This window comes from Stegodyphus dumicola, chromosome 7, assembly GCF_044657685.1.
Source record: "Stegodyphus dumicola isolate Sdum_Otavi_A_Nest chromosome 7, ASM4465768v1".
In the NCBI taxonomy this organism is placed as follows: Eukaryota; Metazoa; Arthropoda; class Arachnida; order Araneae; family Eresidae; genus Stegodyphus; species Stegodyphus dumicola.
Window position 1 is genome coordinate 208,371,398 of NC_140774.1, and position 20,475 is coordinate 208,391,872.

General features: G+C 32.5%; 1 protein-coding gene across 2 annotated transcripts in view; it reads right to left on the bottom strand.

Moving 5' to 3' along the window:
• Positions 1–15,887, bottom strand: part of LOC146996621 (uncharacterized) — an 89,282-nt gene extending 73,395 nt beyond the window's left edge. The window contains exons 1-3 of one of the 2 annotated variants that reach the window (XR_015042356.1): positions 15,781–15,887; positions 3,070–3,378; positions 2,729–2,926 (exon numbers count right to left, since the gene is read on the bottom strand). Coding sequence is in view for 1 of the 2 variants with exons in the window: in XM_085821298.1 (XP_085677424.1) it covers positions 2,806–2,926; positions 3,070–3,072 (124 nt within the window). In the remaining variant the exon portion in view is untranslated. The remainder of the gene's footprint in view (positions 1–2,728; positions 2,927–3,069; positions 3,379–15,780) is intronic. The other variant, XM_085821298.1, reaches the window with a different exon arrangement.
• Between the last annotated feature and the right edge of the window lie 4,588 nt (positions 15,888–20,475).

The window sequence follows — 20,475 nt, forward strand, 5'->3', positions numbered from 1 at the left end:
ATGATATTTAATAAATGTGTGTAAAGGTAACACACAAAACATTAAAAAAATGCCTTTTGGGCCATAATGTAAAATCTGAAAGCTTTCAGATTTTTTTTATATTTCCTTTCATTATGTTTTTATATCACTTGTATTTTTATGCAAAACATGCAAAAAAAATTTAATTTAATAAAGCGTCTTTTTGTGCTCTTAAGGTCATATTAATGAATTAATTAATCATCTTTAGGTCACAAATTTTTAGATTATTTCATAAATCACTATTTCATATTTTCAGTTTTATAATTCATACATATCATCTTATCAGATTTAAACTGATGATGTAATATTGAGAAAAATCTCAAATCTAGAATGCTCGAAATTATGACAAATCCAGGTCTTGCACTTTGTAATGTACCATAACCTGTATGATGCTGCAGCAAAATAAATTCAAAATGTTATGCATTATGCAATATCTACAAATTCCTCAACATTTAATACATTTAGATTCAACAAAGATACTTTTGTTGCCGAATGGTGGAGGCATAATTGTTTGGGTATCTTTTACTGCCTCCAAATTAAAAAACTTAAATTTTCCTAACAAACACTATGGATATACAAAATGCAAAAGTTTCTTAAATGAATAATACAATATATAGTGTTATGGATTTGGTATTTAAATAGCTAATGTTAGTTAAATTATAAATTAAATTGTTTTATTCCTCGTGCAGTGTAGCACGTGATGAGTATTAAAGGAAAGCTAAGCCAGAAAATTAAAAATACAAGAGCATGTGCATTTAACATTTAATAAATAAATAGCTCTTTTTGATTTTGAAAGTTCCAGAAAGTTCTCGCGTGTGATTGAAAATCTTATAAAAAGGAGGAAAACCTCTCATTTCATGGTGATTTTAGTTTGTTTGTTGTTGCTTTAAGAGTTTGTTTAGTAAACTGCTCTTGTTGACTGTAGCAAATTCGTGGATTAGCTTTCTTTAGTTGTTTTGAATTATGTTCTCTAAAACATTTGAGTAGTTAAAAAGATAACTACTGTGAGATATTGTTATACTGAATGAATATCTGAGGAAAATTAAGCATTTTTTTGTGATAATAATAAATCTTATTCAATTTTCATCGGACTTGTGTATTCAATTCCTAACGAACCCATACCCACGCAACAATATGAACATACAAATATGAATAACAATATGAAAATAGAAAATTTTCCTAATGAAGACCTAAAAATAACTGCACAACTCAAAAATTCTTCCAGGTTAAATATCCAAATAAAAGTTCTATGTGCTCATTTATAGAACTGCATATATAGAATTACACACATGTTAGCAAAATTCCTCCATATTCTGTGCACTTAAACAAGTTGCCCAACATGTAAACACTTACGCAACATGTAAAATGAGTTGCGAAACAGAATGAAGAAAGAATACAATTCTTGAAAAATAATTTTCAATGGATAGAAAAAATGAACCTCATGCCAGAGCATACTCAAAAGTGCAATTTTAGCTAAAATATATGCAACTAATTAGTCTTTTATTTATACATTTTTCTTAAACGTAAAATGCATCCACCAATGCCCAGACATTTAAATTATATCTTTAATAAATTATACAATTTAAAAAAATCTTTTATTATTTATAACAATAAGCAGTGTGCGACAGAAATAAGCAATATTATATGTGTTGAAAATGAATCATTTATTTCTTTAACATTTTGTAGGCCTGTTTAGGAAAGTAAATATAAATATTTAAAACAAGTGTAAGCCACTGCATGAATTCATTGTGGCTGTAGTTTCAGGACTAATGAAATGCAATATTCTTATAAGGCATTTTATTCTTATTAATACATACCATAAAGTTCATGTTTTGTGTTTTTTTACCTCCCTGCATGTGAATGAGAATTATCTGTTCTAGTTATTTAAAGAGATTCTATTTTTTTTTTTTTTTTTTTTTTTTTTTAAACTGAGCACATCACATAATCATACACAGGACAAACAGACAGATCTCTAAAATTCAGGATAAACTAATGACTGTTACAAGCATTTGGAATAGAATTGGGAGGGAATCCTCAATACTAACATCTTTTATTGGGTAAAAATAGCAAAAGCTTAATTTTTAGAGAGCAGAATTATTGCCTGTATTAATTTCCTTCTCAGTCTGGATTTCATAGGAACTTCCAAAATTTTCCTCAATAATAATACTAATGATTGCAGAATCTAATCCATTCCTGCTGGATAGTGGAGAAATGTCTTCTGTGGGCCCCTTTGGATCCAAAGGATTCCCAACTTCCATGTAAAATACTTGTTAACATCTGTGGTGCTTACTGTAACAACAGTAAAACTGAGCTGAGCTTCACCAATTTACTGCCATCATGTGATAATTTCTTACTTTTGTTCATGCTTAATTAAGCATTATTATTTATTTTGTTCATACATTTCATGAACCAATTTACGCAGGTATTTATAATTTTTGATAAGAATGCACCTAAAAGGATTAAAAATGGATAAGTAGCTAACTATATGTACAAATGTTCAATGTGAATAAAAACCAATGATGAATAAATTCTACATTTTGAAATGTATCATTGAGTTATCACTATGGTTGTCAATTTGCACAATTAGCACTTTTGTTCATAAAAAATTGTGCATCATTTGGTGTGTGGAAAGGAATAATTAAATAGAGTTTAGTGCTCTTTTCAGGGTACAATTTCTTGCAATTTTATAATAGGAAAATATTTTCCTTACTAAAAAATTAAAAACTGGGAGATCTGTTGTTTACCAAATCACCAAGTTTACCAGATCTACATTGGTCATACCAATACCAGTGTCAATGATGGTCAAGGTTCTATCCTCTTTGTTCAGGATGATTTTAATGTACAGATTTTTACAGCCGTCCAATTTGCTAAGATCTGTCACACTTTCATACCTGATTTTGCGAAGTGCCTAAATAAAAAAATTGATATCTTTAATTCAGATGCTAGTTTTTACATCACATTATATTTATTTATACCTTCCAATGAATTAATTTTAAACTATAAACTTAACATATTATAATTAATACTGCAATTTGCCACTAAATAACTTACCATGGTCAGGTCGAAAAATGAGAGATCCACCAGCTGATGATTCCCAAGTTATCATCCTCGTTATACTCTGATGTTACAGACACTGATGTCTGCAACTGAGCAGAGTAGAAACCTATGCCAAACTGTCCAATCATAGAGATATCAGCACCAGCCTGCAGTGCTTCCATAAATGCTTTGGTACCAAATTTGACAGTCCTCCCTAAGTTGTTTACAGTTGTCTTTGGTCATACTAATACCGGTGTCAGTGATGGTCAATGTTCTATCCTCCTTGTTTGGAATGAGACTTCCACACCTGATTTTGTCAAGTGCCTATATAAAAAATTGATATCTTTAATTCAGATGCTAGTTTTTACATCACATTATATTTACTTATGTCCTAGAAATGAACTAATTTTAAACTAGAAACTTGGTAGTTAAGATGTACTATATTACTGTACCAGCAGTCACGCTAACAAAATTATTGAGGCCCTTGATAAAACTGAAACAATCAATGACCAATCAACATGAACTAATTTTAAGCCATCAACTTCGTACTTAAGATGTATTATATTACTGTAGCAGCAGTCATGCTAACAAAATTATTGAGGCCCTCGGTAAAACTGAAACAATCCATGATCAATAAACATTTTTGCAATGAAATCAAATGATCATCACAAGGCCCCCACCATTATTTCTTGACTTCGTATAGTACCTCATTTAGTTTGCAATCTTATGTGTTCACATTCACACAGTTTGCAATCTTATGTGTTACAACACATCAAATATACTTTGTTCTTTTCTTGGCATCTAAAATAAAAATTCAAAATTTTAGCCATTTTGCCTCGTGCAATTTTCTGACCGTGTTTCAGTTATCAGATATTAAATACTGATCAACACTCATCCACTAATTTATAAACTTTGCTGTACTTCTGTACATTTATCAGTGTACAGAAATAATTTTCTCAATGCAATTGTTTTCACATTTATCTAAAAGCATTAGTTTGCTGATCATTAAAAATAAGCGAGCAGCAAAAATGAACATGACATGAATGAATTATTTTCATCTACTTCACTTATTGTGTTAAACAGAAAATAAAGCCAACACTTTAAACTATGACGAATTTGGAATTATTGTAAAAAATATTGCAAATTCACGTTAAAGACTTCAAACAGCCTCTGTTAGTGTTGAAACTCTCACCGACAACCAAGTGATTTGCGCATGCGAGCAGCAAAAACTAAATCAGAACTTTTTAGTTGAACTTTGAGAACTCGTGATGGATGTTTGAGTGAAACACGTAATCCTTATCTTTGTGTTATATATATATTTTATTCTGTTATTGTAAATTAAATATCTTATTATCTTAGAAGCCTCTCTTTCTGCGAGTAGTGTACAGATGTACTTACGAAAAATACTCCCGGATATGCCTTTGGAGAAGAAAGAAGATCGATTAAAAGGTAAGTCTTTTACCTTTTATTTTCTAAGAATTATACATTTTTTGGCATCCCTGCCAGGATGAAAGTGAATTGTTTATACTTGTTGAATTATTGAATATATATTAAACAATGACGAAATTCATCGATACACTGAAAAGGAAACGCGGCCACATAAGAGCTGCTGTTACAAAATTAATTGGCCGAATCGAAACTGAATTATCAAAAACAGAAGTGAATGCAGAGGAACTAGAAATTTCCTTAGAACTCTTAAATAAAAAATTGAATGAGTTAAAACAAATAGATGCCGCTATAGAAAAATTAATAGACATAAAGGATCTAGACCAGGAATTAAATGGTGTTGACGAATATCGTGAAAGAATAACTACATTTAAATAAAAAGCTAACAAAAAATTGAAAGAAATTAATATAGAACAACAAAAATTTAGTGTGTTAAGAAGCACTGAACAGTTAAGTGAAAGTATAGAAAACGTTAAAATCGAAAATCATAATGTGAAGCTTCCTAAACTTACGATTCCAAAGTTTTATGACGAGAGCTGCGAATGGCTGACATTTTGGAACACTTTTTCATCAGCCATACACCAAATAAAACACTTGACGCTATAAGCAAATTTAATTATTTGAAATCCTTTTTGGGAGGTACTGCTTATAACACCATTGACGGTTTCGATTTAACTGAAGAAAATTACGAAACTTCAGTTAAACTCCTCACAGAAAGATTTGGAAATAAAGATGTACTGATAAACTCCCATATAGATAAATTACTGAAAATAAGACCTCTAAAGGATTCTAATGACATTTAAAATTTCTGTAAGTTATTCAATTACATACAAAAACATATTTGATGTCTTAAATCATTAAATATGACCTCAGAAACATGTGGAGCTTTATTAACACCTATTTTGCTTAAAACACTGCCTGCAGATTTGGTCGCTTCCGGAAGACCAAAGTTAAATGTTCCATATGCGGTAAAGCTCATTTGTCAATAATGTGTAACTCTCACATAAATAATTCTACAGACATTATCAGGGATGAAAATAATAAAAAAGACTGTGTTCTGACAAATAAATCTTGCATGCAGTTAGTAAATTTAGTAGTAAAACTTGGGATGGAATCGAAAAATATGTGAGAATTTTAATAGATAGTGGTTCCAGGCAATCCTACATTTCACAGTATGCAGTTAGTATAATGAATTATAAAACCAGTGGTAAAGAACAATTAATCCATGGTTTGTTCGGAGTTATTGAAAAGAAAGAAACTCATAGTAAATATTTAATTAGATTGAGTAGTCTTAAACGTGATTATCACTGTAATTTTCAGGTTTGGGATCAGGATAAAATATGTACTGACATTCCTCAAATTCGTAGAGATACATATCTTACTGAACTGCGAAAACATGGAATTTATTTAACTGACATGCAGAATAAATCTGTGGATTTGATGTATGAAAAATCACCTTTAGAAATTCATGTTCTTTTAGGTGCAGATGTGGCAGCTTCTAACAGGGCTGCCACATCTGCAGAAAAGCTTCTAACAGAAGAAAGCTTCTAACGGCTTCTAACAGGAGAGAAAGCTTCTAACAGGGAAGGTTAGACAACTAAAATGTGGGTTATCATGTGTACACACTAGATTAGGATGGACAATGATGGGGAAAACTGAAAAGCGTGAGTTCTCTGACAGAATGAAAACTGTATTGCCACTTCATGTTAATGATGCTAAAATTTCGGATTTATGGTGACTTGACTCATTAGGAATAACGGATCCTGCTACAACCCACACAAGAAAGGAAATTAATGAAATCGCTAAAACATATTTTCGTCAGTCATTAAAGAGAGATAGTGACGGTAGATATCAGGTCTCTCTTCCTTGGATAGAAGGGCATGAGGTTTTACCTGACAACAGATTATTAGCAGAGAAAAGGTTAAAATCCTGCGCCAAAACTCTTCAGTCAAAAAACTGTCTGAAAGAGTATGAAAATATTTTTTACGAATGGGCTGAAGAAGGTATTATAGAATCTGTTGAAGATAAGAAAACCGAAAATTGTCATTACCTACCACATAGGGCTGTAATTAAGGAAAGTTTAACCACAAAGATTAGACCTGTGTTCGATGCCTCAGCGAAGGAAAGGAATGGTATGTCTTTAAATGATTGTTTAGAAAAGGGCCCAAATTATTTGGAATTAATACCAAGTATTTTAAACAGATTTCGCCTAGGTAAATACAGGGTTATCTCAGATATACGTAAGGCCTTTTTGCAAATAGGTGTCTGTCCTCGAGATAGAGACTTTCTTAGATTTCTCTGGTGGGAAGGAGATTCTGAAAAATTGAAAATATATCGACATAAGCGCGTTGTGTTTGGTGTTAATACCAGTCCTTTTTTTTTCTCGCCGCCACACTGAATTATCATCTCGAGAATGTTCCTGAACATCAACAAGAGGTAGCTAAGAAATTAAGTGAATCAATGTACGTCGACAATTGTGTGGCCAGCGTTGATACTATTGAAGAACTTAACACTTTCATTAATGTGTCGAAGGAAATTATGTCGACTGCTAAATTTGATTTAAGGGGATGGTGTTACAATGAACCTAGCGGTGAAACTTTAAAAGGAAATTCTTGCAATGAAGACTCCGATAAAACCGTATCAGTTCTGGGGTTGAAATGGAATTTATCAAATGACACTTTGTCCTGTGACTTTAAAGATAGTTCTGCGAAACAGCCTGTCAGCAAAAGGAATATATTGTCAATAGTACACAGGATTTTTGACCCGATTGGGTTTACAGCTCCTGTTACTCTGTTTCCTAAGCTAATGCTTCAAGAATGCTGGAAACAGAAGATTTCATGGGGTAACAATTTACCTAAAAGCATTTCTGACAAATTCGAAAGTTGGAAAAATAAATTGCACAATTTGGAAAAAATAGCTGTACCCAGAAGAATTTTTGCTGCCTTCGAAAGAATTTCTGGTTTATCTTTACACGTGTTTTGTGACGCGAGTAAATCTGCTTATGCCACATGCATATTTATGCGAAGCTGTAATGAAAATTCCGTCACACGTCAGCTCATCTCAGCTCGATCCAGAGTGGCACCTATCAAGCTGATTTCCATACCTCGACTAGAGCTCTTAGCTTGTACGATTGGTGCTAGACTGGCACTTCATGTTAAGGAAGATTTGAGACTAGAAAGCTTGCCTATTTATTATTGGAGTGATTCTATGGATGCATTATTTTGGATAAAAAAGAATGAAAACTGGGCCGTTTTCGTTCACAACAGAGTGAAAGAAATCCATACTCTAACTAATCCAAACGACTGGAATTATATTCCTGGAATGCTAAATCCAGCGGACCTCCCTTCCCGAGGATGCAGTCCGGAAACCTTAGTCAAATCGAAATGGTGGGAGGGTCCCGATTGGTTGAGAAATGATCCTGAAAAATGGCCTACCTCTGAAATTGTACTGAATTTTGACATTATATAAATGCTGAAAGAAAGAAGACAATAATTTCGGCAATTAATTCGAATGCTATGACTGAAGTTAATTTTGATAAGATTTCTTCATACAATACCATTCTAAAGATAATATCTTGGAACTTCCATTTTTTTAAAAATGTCAGACTAAGTCCTAATGAAAGAACTTTTGGAACAATTACAGCGGAAGAAATTAAAGGAGCTGAATTAACTCTTTTGAGATCAGTGCAGAGTGAATCATTTTCTGGATCAGATGACAAAAGATTACGTGTGCTTCAACCAATGATTGATTCTAACGCAATCCTTAGGGTTAAAACCAGAATTCTGAGAAGAGATAATACAGAAAATTTTCGATTTCCTATTATTCTTCCTTCAGATCATCCTATTGTAGTAAAATTAATTAGAGCTAAACATGAAATGAACAATCTTGCAGGAGTACAATTTTTAATATCCACTTTACGAGAACAATATTGGATTTTGAAAGCACGAAAGACTGTCAAGAAAGTCATAAGAAGCTGTGTTGTATGTCAGAGGTTCGATACTAGTTCTTCGAAAACACCCAGTGCTCCTCTCCCTGAAGATCAAGTAAGAGAAGCAGCAGTCTTTGAGATTGTAGGTGTTGACTTGACTGGACCTTTGATATTGAAGGGAAATCAAAAATCATGGATAGTGATTTTTACCTGTGCTGTTTTTCACGCAGTACATTTGGAATCGATTTTCTCGCTATCAACTGAAAGTTTTCTGCAAGCGCTGAGACGTTTCATTGCTAGACATGGAAGACCCCACACCGTCTATTCCGACAACGGAACAAATTTAAAAGGAAGTGATAGATTATTCAAAAGCTTAAATTGGGAAAAATCTTAGAACAAGCTAGTATCCACAGGATCACATGGAAATTTCTTCCGCCATCAGCTCCCTGGTGGGGAGGATGGTGGGAGCGATTAATAGGAGTCCTGAAAAGAATACTTCACAAAGTTTTAGGATGATCATCTCTGAATTATGAAGAAATGATAACAATTTTGTGTGACTGTGAAGCAATAATGAATAATCGTCCATTGACGTATGTCTTGGAAGATGTTTAAGATTTATCTCCGATCCCACCTTCCATGTTTCTCCATGAGATTCGACAAATTGGAGTTCCTGATCTGGATAATATAGATGCGAAATCTTTAAACAAAAGGCTTATTTATCGACAAAAACTTTTACAAGATCTACGTAAAAGATTTCGAATCGAATATCTCGGACAGTTAAAAATTATGAACATACAAAAGCTTCACAACCTCTGAAAATAGGAGATCTTGTTTTAGTGTGCGATGATAATAAGAAGCGAACAGACTGGTTATTAGCGAAAGTAACCAAGATGGACATGTGCATTTAGTTAAGGTCAAGACTAAGCTTGGAGAAGTTTTGCGACCAACCAAGCGTTCTATCCTTTGGAGATAACATCATCACATGAAAAGTCTAGATTTAGAAATGTGGCAAGCAGCTCTTCTGATGAACCAGAGACTTACTGTGAACCTGATATTCGTAATGACTTGCCTCAAGATCTGAAGCGCGAAAAGATTCCATCGATGACTACAAGAAGTGGTCGAATGGTAAAGCCTGTTCAAAGGTTACAGTTTTAAATTTGATTTTTCAGCAAATTTAAAGGTGGAAGTATGTTTAAACTCTCACCGACAATCACGTGATTTGCGCATGCGTGCAGCAAAAACTAAATCAGAACTTTTTAGTTGAACTTTGAGAACTCGTGATGGACGTTTGAGTGAAACATGTAATCCTTATCTTTGTGTTATATATATATTTTATTCTGTAATTGTAAATTAAATATCTTATTATCTTAGAAGCCTCTCTGTGAGTAGTGTACAGATTCTGTGAGTAGTGTACAGATGTACTTAAGAAAAATACTCCCGGATATGCCTTTGGAGAAGAAAGAAGATCGATTAAAAGGTAAGTCTTTCTACCTGTTATTTTCTAAGAGTTAGTAACATTAAGAGTAATATCGAACATCCAACCAAACAACTGTATTCCTCAGTATCATGAGATTTTGTCCCTGTGAGTGTCACAGTGCTCAGAAGAATGGAACTCGACACTGTGCCTGTAATAGCAACGTAAATAATGAAGGACGTATTTTCTTTTAACATCTTGCAGTGTGATCTGCACAAGAAGTGCAGTATATCAGTTCCATTGCACTGAGATTTTATTGAACCCACTGCAAGACTGCATGCTACAGCAGTTTGTCCAGTATTTATTCTTATGGATAATTATGAATGTCCGCATAAACCAAAATTTCTGAATGAGTACCTCAAACATAAAAACACTGCTCACAGGAACTGGTCATCCAATTCACCTAACTTGAATCCATGTTAAAAATCTTTAGAATGTGTTAGATGCACTGCTTTTACTAACAGGTTCCTCTAACTATGCTCAAGAAGCTTAAAAATTGAACTATTAGAAAAATGGCAGTTATTGCCTTATGACAGCTCCATATAGATTACCATTTCAAAACTTAAATGAAGGTCAGAAGTGACATCCTTCATTACGATTAGTTTTACTTCTTTACATTCTTTATAGTTAATTTTACCTACATAACATGATATAAAAAATAGAAATAAATAGTCACAAATATACCTAATTATTCACTGTTTATTACCATTTAGCAATAATGAAAAAATTGCATAATGTTAGCATAAATTTAGGTATTTTGCATAATGAAACTCGAAAGGCATACGAAACGAACGTGCGCCAAGGTATATATTGGCGAGAGAAAGTAAAGCTGGTGTGCAATGCAGTATATTTGATTTTCACCCTAGCTACTTGTACCTGGCCAAAGGTCTAATCCAGTAGTACTTTCTTCTCTTTCAGGTACGATGGCAAAGTATATTCCTGTTTATTTTTCTTATTGCATAATATAGGTAAGCCTGATGATATTTAGTACTGATGATGATTCTCTGTAAGTTATTATTTTCAATACTTCAGTGTTTTAATGTCTGTGAAGATTATTACTTTTTGTTATGCTTAAGTTAAGCAGAATTATCCTATTTTATTAAAATAAATATTTCGTAGTTAATCTTTTGACTTATGATTCTTTAATTCTGTGCTTGAGGAAACGTACTCATTACGCCTTCAGTGCTAATGCACAACCAACAAGTGATTATGAGACTGAGAAATTGAAATTTTGTAATGTTGTAAGATTCCAGGGGCATAAAGTGTTAAAACTCTTTGTTGAAAATACTAGTTACAAAGTTTATAAGAATAATTGTAACAAGTAATAATGTCTATTCTAAAAGAATCAATTTGGATAGAAAAATTAACAGATGAAAATTATTCAGTATGGAAATTTAAAATAAAACAACTTCTAATAAAAGAAGGTTTAGATGATGTTGTATTCGAAGAAAAACCGGAAACTGATACTGATATTTGGTTAAAGAATGATCGTAAAGCTAAAGCTTTAATGTGTCTAAACATTTCGGATTCGCAAATTATCCATGTTTTACATAGTAAATCTGCAAAAGAAGTTTGGCAGAAGTTAAAATGTGTCCATGAATGTTTAAATTTAACAAATAAGTTATTTCTTCTTAGAAAACTATATTCCATTAGATATAATGAAAGTTCTAAAATGCAGGAACATATCAAAGGAGTACTAGAATTGGCTGAAAAGCTGCGTAGTATAGGTGAAGAAATTAAAGAAAATAACTTAACAGCAATACTACTATGTTCTTTACCAAATTCATACAACTCCTTAATAACTGCAATAGAAAGTAAATCGGAAGCTGAATTGTCGCTAGAATATGTTAAAAACAAACTAATAGATGAGTATTGTAGACGTGTGGAAACTAAGAAAGTTCAAAAGTACGATTCAGTTGCTTTAAAAAGTAAAAGCAAAAATAAACCAAAGTATGTTACACAATTTTGTACTTATTGTAAGAGAAATAATCATACGATAAGTGACTGTTTTCATTTAAAACGATAAGTGACTGTTTTCATTTAAAACGCAACGCTAGAACTTCCCCGAAAACAGATGTAAATAATAGTAAAATAAGAAATTATTCTCAAAATTATAAAAGTAATGCATGCCAAATAGCAAATACGCAAAGTGTAGAAAACATAACAAAACTTAAAGAAAATAAGTATCTTAAAAGTATAGAAACTGAAAATACACAGATTCAGTTTAATCAAGTTCTAAAAGTGGAAAATAAACATGAAAACACGCAAACGCAAGAATGGGTTATCGACTCAGGAGCCTCAACTCATATGACGAGTGATAAAAAATTTTTCTCTCAGTTAAATGACTCTAATAAACAAATAGTAACTGTAGCCAATGGTGCTAAATTAAATTCTTATGGTATTGGTGAAGGTTATTTTAAAGTTCAAAACTTAAAGGGTCAGGTTACACAAATAAAATTGGAAAATGTATTGTATGTACCAGGTTTAGATAGTAATTTACTTTCTGTTCAATCTGTTACCAATAAAGGTTGCATTGTTACATTTGATAGTAATAAGTGTTACATAAAGCGTAACAATATACTCGTAGCCGACGGCAACGCTCAGCAAGGTTTATATAAATTGACCGTAAACCCTATTGATGAGAAAGCATACTTAGCTAATAATGTTTCATGTTCAAATATGAACTGTATACTAAAATGGCATCAAAGATTAGGCCACAGAAATATAGATGCCATAAAAACACTTGAGAAAAATGATTTGGCAGACGGCATTAAACTTGGCAAATGCACTCATAGTGTGGAATGTTCTACTTGTGTAAAAGCGAAGCTAACTGAAACACCTTATCCCAAAACTAGTTTTAGATCTAAAAATCCACTGGATTTAGTGCACACAGATGTGTGTGGGCCAATTGAAGTCAACAGCTTAGGAGGGAAAAGATATTTTGTAACTTTCATTGATGACTATTCGCGTTATACTCAAATTTATTTTATTACTTCAAAAGATGAAGTATTCGAGAAACTTAAACAGTATGTTGCATCGACAACAAATAAATTTAGAAAGAAAATAAAGGTTCTCAGATCCGACAATGGAACAGAATACTGTAACGAAAGTACTGAAAATTATTTAAAGAAACTCGGCATTTTTCACCAAACTTCGGTTCCTTATTGTCCGGCACAGAACGGCGTCGCAGAAAGGAAAAATCGCTCTTTAATAGAAATGACTAAAGCTATGCTAATAAACTCTAAATTACTGAAAGGATTCTGGGCTGAAGCAGCAGCTACTGCTGCATATCTTCAAAATAGGTTACCAACTAAAGCCACAGATAGAACACCATATGAATTGTGGAATGGTAGAAAACCAAACTTAAGTCACTTACGAGTATTTGGCTGTACAGCATTTTACTATGTGAACAAACAAAAACGGCGTAAATTCGACAACAGAGCTGAAGAAGGAATATTCGTAGGATACGATTTACGAAGTAAGGGATACAGGATTTATGTAGGTGGAAGAAAAATAATAGTAAGTAGAACTGTTAAATTTTCAGAAAACGCGTCTTTACCTGACAAACTTGCAGAAAATAATGCTGAAGATTTAGAATTAATTCAGTTCAATAACTCGCAAGATGATGAAGAAAATAATGAAGAAACATCTCTTGGCGATGATTTTACAGAAGATTCAAAAAGTTCCGAAGAGTTAATTAAATGTGAAAAAAATGTAGAAAGAAGGGTTTCTAGCAGACCAAAGGGGTCCCACCGGAAAGATTCTCTTATAAAGCAGAAGACGAAGAATTAATCTTACTTAAAATTAAAAATCCAGAAAGCTTTGAAGAAATTCTAAACTTACCAAAACGTGAACAAAAAGCTTGGATCAAGGCTATGCAAGAAGAAATACATTCTCTTAAAGAAAATGAAACCTATAAACTTACAGAATTACCACCAGGAAAACATGCAGTAGGCAGCAAATGGGTGTTTAAGACAAAATATGATGAAACTGGTAAAAATATAAAATACAAAGCACGCTTAGTAGCCAAAGGATTTACTCAAAAATACGGCAGTGATTATGATGAAACTTTTTCACCAGTAGTGAAACACACTACGATAAGAGCTTTCTTAGCATGGGCAGCGTATAATAATGCCAAGGTACATCAACTAGATGTTAAAACAGCTTTTTTGTACGGCAACTTAAATGAAGAAATATATATGGAACAACCAGAAGGATTCGTGGTTCCGGAAGAAAGACATAAAGTTTGTAAATTACAGAAGTCGATTTATGGTCTCAAACAAGCAGCTAGGTGCTGGAATGCAGAAATTGAAAATACACTGAAGAATCTGGGGTTCAGTCAAAGCAAAGCAGATCCGTGTCTTTTCACAAAAGTGGTTCGTGATAAAAGAATTAATTTAATAGTGTATGTTGATGACATCCTAATAAGTTCTACAGAAGAAGGACTAATTCTTAAAACAATTAATGATTTAAAGAAATGTTACCAAATAACGCATTCTTGGTGAAGCTAAATATTTCTTAGGCATGGAAATAAATCGCAAGGAAGATGGAAGTTATCTCTTATCACAGAAAAATAAAATAAATCAACTTGTCAAGCAATTTCAACTTGAAGAAGCGAAACACGCTAGCACACCAATGGAAACGAACTATTATAACCTAAACAAGGAAGAAAATCTCCTAACTTCAAATGATAAATTTCGCCAAGCTATTGGAAGTCTTTTGTATATATCGTCTATCACAAGACCAGATATCACAGCTTCGACTCACATACTCAGCAGAAGGTGTAATAATCCACGTCAAAAGGACTGGAATGCTGTTAAAAGAATCATTAGATACTTAAACATGACAAAGAACCTATCCTTTCAAATTTCGTCGAGTGAAGAACCTAATATTACAGTTTATTCAGATGCTGATTGGGGACAAGATATTGAAGATAGAAAATCTACATCAGGAAGTGTTATTTTATTAGGAAGGAACTGTATTTCATGGTTTTCAAGAAAACAAACTTGTGTTTCTTTATCCTCAGCAGAAGCTGAATATGTTGCACTATCGCAAGCTACGCAAGAACTATTATGGCTATTAAAATTAACAGAAGATTTCAATCTACCCCAAACTCTACCGATAAAGGTATTTGAAGATAATCAGTCTACTATAAGACTTGTAGAATCTGAAAAATTCAGTTCACGCACAAAACATATTGATACAAAAGTTCGTCATATACGCGACTTGAATAACAAAGGAATAGTAAAACTTGCTTATCTTTCAGCAGAGGAAATGGTTGCTGATATTATGACTAAACCAATTCCTAAAGCTAAATTTCAGTTTTGCAGGAATGAATTACAATTGGTATGAGTTTCATTAGCAAAACAGGGGCAATGTTAGCATAAATTTAGGTATTTTGCATAATGAAACTCGAAAGGCATACGAAACGAACGTGCGCCAAGGTATATATTGGCGAGAGAAAGTAAAGCTCGTGTGCAATGCAGTATATTTGATTTTCACCCTAGCTACTTGTACCTGGCCAAAGGTCTAATCCAGTAGTACTTTCTTCTCTTTCAGGTACGATGGCAAAGTATATTCCTGTTTATTTTTCTTATTGCATAATATAGGTAAGCCTGATGATATTTAGTACTGATGATGATTCTCTGTAAGTTATTCTTTTCAATACTTCAGTGTTTTAATGTCTGTGAAGATTATTACTTTTTGTTATGCTTAAGTTAAGCAGAATTATCCTATTTTATTAAAATAAATATTTCGTAGTTAATCTTTTGACTTATGATTCTTTAATTCTGTGCTTGAGGAAACGTACTCATTACGCCTTCAGTACTAATGCACAACCAACACATAAAATAAAATGCATAAATTAAATGAAGCTTACATGAGAATGAGGTTCTTTTAAAACCTAGTCCCAGGGCCCTGACGTTTCGCTTGGGACCTTGTCACCGGACCCTGGGACTTGGACATCGACCTCGTCCAGGGTCGGCGCTGTAATAAAATTTTTAAATTAGAAATAAAATCTTTTAACATGAAGTTCAAGCAAAAAGTTGCATTCAGGAACATTAAAAAATTTAACACTAGCACACTAAAAACATATATATAAGCATAAAGAACAATGTATTAATTGATTTAATGCCACAAAAATTTGGCAATATGCAATAAATAAGACTCGGGAAGGTTTTTTTAAATGCAGGACAGCTCTCCAATTATCCAGAGTGCCAATCCTTTCCATGGCATGGAAAATTAAAATTAGATGGCAATTCATTGACAAGCTGTAATTTACCCACTATTTAATGGCACTTTATTTTAACATGCAAATTATTATTGCCTTATAATGTAACAGCTCAGCCTAACGTAATCACATATTATCCCTTCAAACATAACACTGTTGCCAAGCAGCATAATTTAACACCAAGTACAGATAAGGATGACGTTATAATATCTGTGCTTTCATTTGATGTAAGCATAATTTTCGATGAGCCCCCTTTTGTTTTACAAAATTAGCTCTAGAAATCCATTAGTGACTGCATTCTATTTCTTAAACAGACGGTTGACAAAATGTTAATAGATTGGGACAGTTGCTTGCAGGAATACTAAACAAAGCTTTCAGTAAAATCAGAAGGCCCAACAAAATAGTAGAAATCGATGAAAGCCTTTTTACAAAGTAGGTCAAATACTATCGCAGCAGTGATTATTTGGAGAATTATGCAATGGGACTTACATATGTTTTATTATAAGAGTTGCCAGGGCTCTTCTCGGGTGTTATGGGGCCCTAGGCAAAACATAGAAAAGCCCCCCTCCCTGAGACTGTGAAAATTGACTGAAAGGCATGCTTTTCAGAAGAGAAAAATTCATTGGCATGCGTAATGTATGCAGTTCGTCGGAAAATGCCACTAGTCTGGACATTTCCTGACCTTTCGTGGACGCCGCGGGAAGACATAAATGGGGATTTTATCTCTATATATGTCATACATAATATTATATGAATATGCCAGAAGAATCTACTCTATTGTGTACTGATGATGCAAGTAACTTAGTATTACCTAATATAGCATTATAGGCTAGTATGCAATTAATTCAAACCTTAATGTAAAAACACTTTGTATCAGGGCTTAATTTCTAAAATTAGATGTGCCGAAGCCCTATGCAAGGCCATCAGGAAAGAGGAACAAAAGTAAATAAATAAATATAAAGGCCCTTAAAAATCATTAATAATTAAAAAATTAAAGTTAATTATTACCAGATTAATAAATTATTAAATAAGTATTAATAATTTTTAATTAATATTAACAATAATTATTCCTATTGTTATTTAATTAATAATTATTGTTCAATTAATTAATGATTAATTATTATAATTCATTAAAATAATAAAAGAGTAAAGTAATTAAATGATTAGAATTAAATAAAATGTACAGAGCTAAATTAAAATTAATAAGCGATTTTTAATATTCTTTTGCTACAAATAAAATTTTCGAGATCAGATTTCTACTGAAATTGTTCTTTATCTGCATACAAGAAGTGCCGGACCCTTACTATTTAGGGTTCCAGTGCACTCCGTCTAGAATTATGATTTATCCCCAAAACTAAGAAGTACAGGAGGCAGGCTCTGGCACAATTTAAGTGCTGCCTTGTATATGTGCATGTAAATGTATAATAATTATTTTATTTGTATACCTACATCATGTTACAGGACTCAGGAAACTGAGTATCACCTAATTTATTATGTACATGTATGTAAGCATTGGAGCCCGATATGCAATTCAAACTTTAATGGGAAAACACCCTGTGTAATTTTATTCTTGCAAAATCTTTTATTAAGTCTGTATAATCAAGATTGTCGATGATTTTGTGCTCGATTGATATTAACGCTCTTGCGTCATGCTTGTTTGCTGGTCACTTCATAGTCAGCTTGAGCTTTGAAAAGCTGCATTCAGCAGACGTGACAGTTACTGGAAATGTCAAAGTGACAAGCAATGCAACAGAGACGTTTGGGAAAGAATCTAGCAAAATGTTCTCGTATATGAACTGCAGACTTTTAAAAGCACCAGTACTTTGTTGCACTAAACCTGGTAAGTTGCCCAATTCAGCACATATATCATGAGCATCAACATTCGACCCAGTAATTTCATCTTTTAAGATATCGCTGAAAACATCACAACACTTCATCAGGTCAGTTTCGCCCATTTGCTGAATTATGGTTGGCATGTTTAGCATATTTAGCCGATATTTTGGGAAAGTTACATGAATAAAATTTAGGATAGCAAGGACAATGTGTTAATTTATTTACCAATAAATGCACTGATAAAAAACTCGAGCTAATAATTTAAGAAATATATAATAATATTTTAAACATTTTACCATATTTTAGAAAATTTTCTAATCGAAAATAATTTGAAATAAAAGAATTAATGTCTGACATTAAAAGTAATTGTTTTTCATTGATAAATAATCTCAACATGTATTTTCCCAAGGATTATGAAAAAGAAAATTTTGCTCAAATGTACCTGAAATTTTATCTCGTTTGGAAAAAGAACAATTGAGAGAAATTTTCTGTGGTCAAACTCTAACTGAAGATTTCAAAAATAGCACATTTGTTAACTTTTGGCTGAACTGAAAAAAAGAATTTAAAGGCATTTTCAAATAAAGCTATTAAATTTATACCGCCTATTTATTATGCACAACCTATTTGTGGGAACAAAGATTTTCTTCCATGTTAAATTTGAAAAATAGATACAGAATAAAATCATAAGTGGATCCTAATTTATGGTTAAAAACTAAGTAAAATAAGACCAGGCATAAAGAGATTCAAATATTTTAAGCACAGCCAAATTTCAGACTAAATTTTAAAATTAAAGCTATTAGAGGAAATTTTGATAATTAAAATCATAACCAATTTTTAATCTAATATTTCTTATGTGTGCATATGAAATACATACAGCCAATAGGGCCAATAGGTACATAAGTTTTTCAGTTTTTGTTTAGATGGTACACGTTAGTGAAAAGCTTGAGAACCACTGAATAAACACAAACAGATGATCGATTTTAAATAATAAACTTTCAATCACAACAATTACTCATCATAACTACTCCTTAAATCAACACCGAAGATATATGAGTCGGAGAATAAATCAGACCAAGCGCAGCAGCGATGGAGCATTAAGTGTTTCTCACGCATCTTGAAAATATCCGTTAAAGCTAGAAATTTGGGCATGCAGTTGGCGAGTAACAAAAACAAGTTCCTTCAGTATCTCCACACTTCAAACAAACGACACTTAACTAACTTTTGGAAATTACAGCTAGGTACTGATGTCTACTAAAACCACTGAAACTAAATAACTACGTATGATAAATCAATAAAACTTACAGGCGGTTTGCGCCGAGGCGGAAGGCGCCGAGGCGGAAGGCGCCGACGCCGACTGGAACTCACAGACTCCTGCAAAAGAAACAAACATATTTAGAAGCTTTTAATAGTTTAGTGCACATATTCTAAATATTTCTTACATTCGAATCAGGTAGGGAAAATCTTGAGATAACTGTACACCAGTTTTTAGGAGGTACGGACATTAAATAGAATTAATCTAAATTATAAAAAACTATGAGTTGTTGCATGTGAATTTCTAAGCTTCTTCAAACAAATCTGTGTATGTTGGATTTTGAAAGGGGAATGAAAACTGGAGTCTGATGAATGGGACATTACTTTGATACTGTTTTCGATACTCATTCTGTATTACTACACCACTCAAATTAAGCATGAAGCATTCAAATAGGAAACACACCTGGAATTCTGCATGCTTTAAATTGAAATATATTGTGTTAAAGAGGTACCAGATATATATCCATGAGATCAGTGCAGAAAAAAGACCTATAGATTTTTTTATAAGCAGTAAATAATCAAGAAAAATATCCTTCGTGTCTTTCATGTTTAATTTTTCTACTCTTTAAATATTACACTGTAGAGGATGAGAAAGGCAGTTCCGCGAACAACTCATTATGTCAGTCATCACTTAAAGTCTGATATGGGGCATAAACTCTGTTAGAACATGGAACAAAGTTAAATCATTTTCCAAGCTGCTGACAGCTAGCTTCACAACAGTGTAAGATATTTTCTTGACCTGAGATATTTTCTTGACTTGATGTAAGTCCTATGGAGTGACATTTTTATGCATCTTTAGAAGAAATTATGAGGCTATTATTTTATGTTTCTTTACTGCTACATTTTGCTATAGTATAAAGAACTTACCCATAAATGTCTCAAAATTATCTTCTATAAAAAGAAATGATTCATTGCAATAACCATAAAAGGTGTTACTTTATTTTTACATTATTTAAACATTTACACATATAATGCTCCCCGAAAAGGCATTAACTTCAACTGGTAAATTAAAACTAAAAACAGATGTCTAATAAAAGTTCCTACACTAAGCAGACTACTGATAAAAAAAAGCTAATAACCAAGTTAAATAAAATTTTAAGAAAAACTTCAATTGAATTATGAATTTGAATGACAGATACTTAATCATTCTCTTTATAATATATATGAAAATTCACAAAACTTACGTTAAGTGCGCAAGGT